General features: G+C 44.6%; 1 protein-coding gene across 3 annotated transcripts in view; it reads right to left on the bottom strand.

Moving 5' to 3' along the window:
* Riox2 (ribosomal oxygenase 2) overlaps nt 1–6,346 on the bottom strand; it is a 21,841-nt gene extending 15,495 nt beyond the window's left edge. The window contains exons 1-3 of one of the 3 annotated variants that reach the window (XM_029544218.1): nt 6,208–6,314; nt 3,517–3,658; nt 2,739–3,201 (exon numbers count right to left, since the gene is read on the bottom strand). In XM_029544218.1, coding sequence (XP_029400078.1) covers nt 2,739–3,173 — 435 coding nt within the window. In that variant the 5' untranslated portion in view covers nt 3,174–3,201; nt 3,517–3,658; nt 6,208–6,314. Of the gene's footprint in view, nt 1–2,738; nt 3,202–3,516; nt 3,659–4,305; nt 4,506–6,207 lie in introns of those variants that run through there. The other 2 variants (XM_029544219.1, XM_021209344.2) reach the window with 2 other exon arrangements.
* Nucleotides 6,347–6,577: the final 231 nt, after the last annotated feature.

The raw sequence follows: 6,577 nt of genomic DNA, 5'->3' as shown, positions 1-6,577 counted from the left end.
CACACCTGCATGCGCCTACATGCTCTACCTATATCCACAGGCACACATTTTTCAGGAGGACAAAAAGTGTTCAAGCTGGAAATGTTAATTTTGGGATGCTATGATTTCCTAGGGTGGTGTTTTGAAGTCAGTTTGAGGTTCTAAAGAAAGAGCAGGAATTTACATTTGGGAACTCCTGACAAGTAATTATTTAAAGCTAGAGGAGCAGAAATGACAACCTGGGAAGGGCACAGAGGACTGAGAACAAGCTGAGACTCCCTTGAGTGACTCATCAGCTATAAGGCTGAGAGAAATCAGTTACCAGAGTCAGGTAGGAGGAAGTCACAAGGGGGCCTTGTAGATAACAGCATATCCTACCTTCTAAGTGCCTACCCTGATAACTGAATACCTCATTATGAATACCCTCATTAGCAATCCTGTCTCACAGGGTGGGAAAGTTCATTAACACCAGTTTATAAGTGAGGAAACTAGAGCGGAAAAGCACACAACCATTAACTGAGCCAAGATTCCAATCTGGGGAGTCCAGCTCCAGAACCTATCCCCTCAGAACAAGTCGCCTACTGTGGTGGTATGACTGGGATAGCCTCCATAAGCTCATACTGGAGTGGCACCAGCAGGAGGTGTGGCCTTGTTGGAGTGTAAGTATGTCCCTTGGGGGTGGGCTACGAGGTCTCAGATGCTCAACCCAGGCCTAGTGTCACTCTCTCATCTGCTGCCTGCTGATCCAGATACAGAACTTTCCAACTACCTCTTTAGCACCATGTCTGCCTGCACACTGCCATCATGACCAAAACTGATTAAACCCCTAAACTATAAGCCAGGCTCAATTAAATGTTCTCCTTTATAAGAGTTCCTGGGGTGATGGTGACTCTCCACAGCAATAGAAGTTACCTACTCTAAACAGATTAAAGAGACTAAAGCTTTAATACAAATAAGCACACAGTGACTGACATACAGGAGGTATAATACAAACATTAGGTTTGCTGAGAGCACCAATGAACAAGGCTTGAGACTCAGTTCTACCATTGGACTGTAAGGAATCTAGTATTGAGAATACCAAGTGGGGAAAAAAATGGGACAACACAGAAAAAGCTTTGAGACACATCTTTATAAATGAAGACTACTGAGTTTCCCTATTTATAAACCTCAGAGGTTCTTCTTAGCACAGGAAACATAATTTAATAGCCTCCGAGTAGCTCGAAGAGTTAGCAGAGCTCCCCAAGAGCCTAATTTATTTTGGAGAAAGGCCACAGGACGCTGGGCAGTGGTGGTGCATGCCTTTAATCTCAGCACTTGGGAGGCAGAGGCAGGCGGATTTCTGAGGCCAGTCTGGTCTACAGAGTGAGTTCCAGGACAGCCAGGGCTACATAGAGAAACCCTGTCTTTAAAAACCAATAAAAGGGCTGGTGAGATGGCTCACTGGGTAAGAGCACCCGACTGCTCTTCCGAAGGTGCAGAGTTCAAATTCCAGCAACCACATGGTGGCTCGTAACCATCTGTAACAAGATCTGACGCCCTCTTCTGGAGTGTTCTTACATATAATAAATAATCTTTAAAAAAGCTCTCTATTACTTATTATCTTGCACCACTGGGAAGCCAGGCCTTGGCTCTTGTTCTCTGCTGTCCCAAGAAATCATTTAGGAATGTATAGGTAACTTTATGGCTCCCAATATTGCTAAAAGAATAAAAAAAAAAAAAAAAAAAAGGCACTGGCATGTAACTGACAAACATGTCTATTTTCTTCTTAAGGATTACCCAAAATGCTACAGTTCTGTAGCTTTCTCATTTATCTTGGCTCTCTGGTCTTTGCAACTTCAAACTGTGACCTATTAACAAAAGATATGGAGTCCAAACATGTTGGTTGAAGTTGCAGTGACCAAGTTTTCTTTATTTAGAAGAGAATGCTATCTTCGCTTATGATGACCACCCAGGGGTTATTCCAGGACTTAACCCCCTCAATGTCACAAGTTCTGATATTAATATGTTAACATGTCTTTACCTGATGAATCACCTAGTCACAGCCCTGAAGCTACCACTTGGAGAGATGTAGGCAGGAAGGGAAGATAACTTCAAGTATCACCTGGGTGCTACCATGTATCTTAAAGGACAGCACAGAGATCCTTACCATACACAATACTAAATCAGCCCACTCAAGGTACAATGTTATTTTGGTAGGGTTAGAAACTTGTCTGGTTTTTATAGCTCTGATACTTACAAATCTACCTAGGATTGCTACAGATTCAAAACATCTAAACAGATACTGGGGAGATGGCCTAGTGGGTAAGAACAGCTGCTGGGCAAGCAGAAGGACCTGAGGTTATGTCCTTAGTGCCCACATAAAAGCCGATGTGGCAAAAGATGTCTGTGATGTTAGTACTGGGAGAGAGGCGTGTGAACAGCTGGATACCTGGAGCTCACTGACTACCCAATCTAAATAATAGTTCCAGGTTCAGTGGGAGCCCCTAATTACAAAATATAAGATTGAAAGTAACATAGGCAGACAGCCAACATCTTTATCTGTCCTCCACACATGCCTGCATGTGTGAGAACACCACACCACACCCCCTTGGGAGAAATAACAAGATTCTCCCAAGTTCAAATGCATTTAAAGACCAAATGAACGATATGTGTTCTCGCAAAGATCTCCATCATCAAACCAGACATTGAATCTTAAACTGACGTGTGCCCAAACACTGCTTTCATATGTCTGAGAATCCTGGCATGGGGAAATCCATTACCTTATATCTCTGCGGTTGGTGAAACTGAATTGTTGCCCTCTTCTGATCAAAATCTTTTCTCAGCTGAAGAAAATGTGCTCTGCCAGCCTTATTTAAAACCTTCTTCTTCCCACCGACGCTCCGGCAGACATTCACGTCTCTTCCATAGTATAGCCCTTTCTTGCAGAGTCTCTTCAGATCTGAGAGGCTGAACAGAGACTGGTAATATTTGGCCAGTGAAGGGTCATCCCTCTGAATGAGAAGGGGCTTTTGTTCCCAGAATTCCTTGAAGAAAGTCTCTACTTTGATGGGTGAGATTAAACTTTCAAAGAAACTACTGGGACTGTCAAAGTTTAATACAGAAAGCGCCTCAGGCAGCTCCTCCCTCATCTGCTTTCGAGGAACAGACTCCTCTTCTTCGTCCTCATCCCCTGTGCGCTTCACTTTCTTCGGCATTGTTCACAAGTAGGGAGGAAATGCAAACCTACCAAAAGAATAAGACATAGGAACGCACATGCACCAAGCATGACTCAGACCGAGACAGCCTTAAGCCAGTGTTATTTATTCCAAGACGATTTAACCTTAAATACCAAGTGCAGTTTGTACGTTCATCTAAAGGAGCACACAACTGTCTTATGTGTACAAGCACTAAGTTCTGAAAATCAGTATTAGTTCAGAGACTTGATTATCCCAAATTAAACCATTTCTCTCAGTAGTTCTTATTCAAAGGGGAAACCTTTGTGGCCACTGAAATGGCAAAGCCAAAAATCTTGAATTTGGCTGCAATCAGCACCAGTACCTGAATCTACTTAGATGTACTCTCTGTGGTACAACCATCTGATAGAGAATCAGGAACAGCTGTCAGCTGCCAGGTGCTGCTCACCACAGCACAGAAAACCTTCCCAGGCAGAAGCCAATGTGCCCCGGGCCAGTGGCGTCACCTGGTGGCAGGAATGAGATGACAAACAAGGTAAACTTCATTATCAAGTGCTTGAGAACTGTCACCATCAGGGAACTCCCCCTCTGCCCATTGAAAAAAAGTAATTAAAGGCTTTGAAAAGGAAGGTTAAAATCAGGTGTATGGCAGATCTTCAAAAAGAGCTAACTTTTTAACTGTAACAAGGCATCAATCACCAACATCATTAGTCTCTAACACAGCACTTCTCCAATTTAATATGCACAAAAGACACAGGGGCATCAAGTGGACCAGATACCCATAGTAACAACACTGCTGGTCTGTGGCACACAGCTGGGTAGCAAGAGGACCAACGTTCCCAAACACCCACAAACTATAAATCCTGACACGTATATAGGTTTCCCTCATGTAGGTTCAAGAACTGTAATTCAAAATATACAAATATTCACAATGAAATTTTTAAATTTAAGGCATATTGGTGCTCAGAAGTCAGATTTTATACATTTGGATTAGGGATGTTCAAACTGTATAATTTCTCTTTTTTCTTTCTTATTCTGAGAAGAGGTTCTGTTCTGATTCCTAACAAACAACCTGTTGCCAAAGAAGGCTGAGAAGCACAGTGCTTATAAAATATCACATTTTTGTCAAGGTCAGTAACTTAAAATGCTGTACCTTCCTACTGCGTTGAGTTACCAAGACTGCAAGAAAGCTGTCTTTCCTTCTCATCAAATGTGGAGTAGCATTCTGGCGGCACTGTGAACTGAACCCAGAGGCATGCAAACTCAACAAATTAGCAAGTGGAAACTGAACAAATAATTTGTTTTTTTAAAGGCTGTTTTAAAAATTAGTTGTTGTAGATCATTCTAGGACTTCCCAGAGCAGAATACTTCTTTTGTTCAGCCTACTTTCCTATAGAACTCAGGTCCACCAGCCCAGGGGTGGTCCCACGCATCAAACACTAAGCAAATGTCTTAATAGTAACTGGATCTTATGGGGGCATTTTATCAATTGAGGCTCCCCGCTCTAAGATAACTCTAGCTTGTGTCAACTTGACATAAGTCTAGCCAGCCAGCACAGGTACCTTCTAAAGTAAGGTACACACATACATCGCTTACCCTCCTATACTTAAGGCACACACCTCATACCCTCACGACTGCTCAGGCTGATGAGAGGAAAACAACCTGAGAATGAAATCGCACATTCACCAGAAGGTGTGGCTAAAGTGCCCCAAATACTTAAACAGGAATAAAACCACTTAAGGATTTTCCCCACCTACAATCACCCAGTCAACCCCAAGACTACAGAGCTTACCTTGCTTATTACTATTACACCACCTGTTCTTTCCCCATGAACAGAATTTATCTGAGCCTCAGTTAATTGGAAACTAACTCAGATACATTATGTTTTACTTACACCGCTCATTTTTTTTTTATAGCCTTCGGAGGGTGGAGCAGAGTAGACACACAGCTACCAAACCAGGCCAATCTACAAATATCCCAAACTGCACCACCATTTCATGTGCACAGGACACACAGACACTACTTGTACTTCAAGAAATACAGGAAATTAAACAAGAGACTGCTTTATCCATAATGGGGCAGCACCTGCCCCTAAGCCCCACGGAGCTCCCAGATAGAAACAAGAATATTTCTTTCTATAGACCTGGGGTTGCAGTAAGTGGATTACCACTTCTGATGCTGGAGGCAGAAATCTACATTCACAGGAGTCCTTAATTAACGAATTTTAGGCCCACTAACCTAGAGAACACTAGATTGAACTTAGCTCAATTAATCACACCTGACAATAATTATACACCTCTATCTATCTATCTATCTATCTATCTATCTATCTATCTATCTATCTATCTATCTATCTATCTATCTATTGAGAGATGACTCAGTTGGTAAAGACACCTGATGGTCAACCCTGTACTAGTTTAATCTCTGAGACCCACATAGTGGAAGGAAAGGATCCCCTCAAAGTGTCCACCAACCGCCACCAGTACATCACAGCCTGTGTGCATCCACACATAAAATAAAGTGGTGAAATATTTTTTAATTATATATTGCTTGTAAGAAAATCACCGGGCTAACTGAAAGCAACTGTCTTCAGCACACAAAAAAACTTTTCATTAATTCAGAGAAGTCTCACTGAATGGCAGTGATGTTTTTGCAGCGTTATATAAACAGAATACGAATTATGTGTATTTGGGGGGGGGGGCAACATCTAGGGATTAAAAAGGCGCTGGTGAAACCCAACTCCCGGCGCCGGAAGTTCAGATAATGACCGCTGGTAGACTTCCTGAAACCTGTTTGGTCACTTGTTGGACATCCTGGAGGGAGGGAGGGAGGCAGGCAGGCAGTCTTCCTCACGCGGAGATTAAAAAGGCAACCTACGCTCTAGGTCCGGAGCTGGGCGACAGTCCCCGCGCCTCTCCGCCGCACGTGGTCCCCGCCCCTCCCTGTCTGCGCGCGCAGCCCGCCTCTAGCTCGCCGGCCGAACTCGCGGGTGCCACCCGCCACCAGGCCCGCGGTGCACGTGGCCAGGTCCCCAGCCCTCAGCCACCCGGCTCACCAATTAGGCCCCGGCCCTCCGTTGCTGCACCTCTCAGCCCGACCGGCGTCCCACGCGCCGCACCGGCACGGCCTGTTGCGTGTCTTCCGCAAGTTGCCCCAGCTAGGGCTTGGAAGGGCGGGACGGCGTGGGCACGTCCAGGGCGTGCTCCCGAGACGCGGCCCCGCCCCTGAGACGCGGCTCCGCCCCGAACTTCTGGCCCCGCCCTCGGACCGCATCCCTGCTCCTGCCTACAGCTACAAGCCTTCCCCTGCTCTGGCCTATGCACCTAAAGATCACAGGACGTGAATGTGCTTTTTATAGTTGCTACCTCCAAATCTGAAGTTAGAGGGGAACCTATAAATTTGGACAGTTCCCTTTATTAACACAC

The sequence above is a fragment of the Mus pahari genome, chromosome 12, assembly GCF_900095145.1.
Source record: "Mus pahari chromosome 12, PAHARI_EIJ_v1.1, whole genome shotgun sequence".
Lineage (NCBI taxonomy): Eukaryota > Metazoa > Chordata > Mammalia > Rodentia > Muridae > Mus > Mus pahari.
This window is presented reverse-complemented; position numbering and strand designations above follow the sequence as displayed.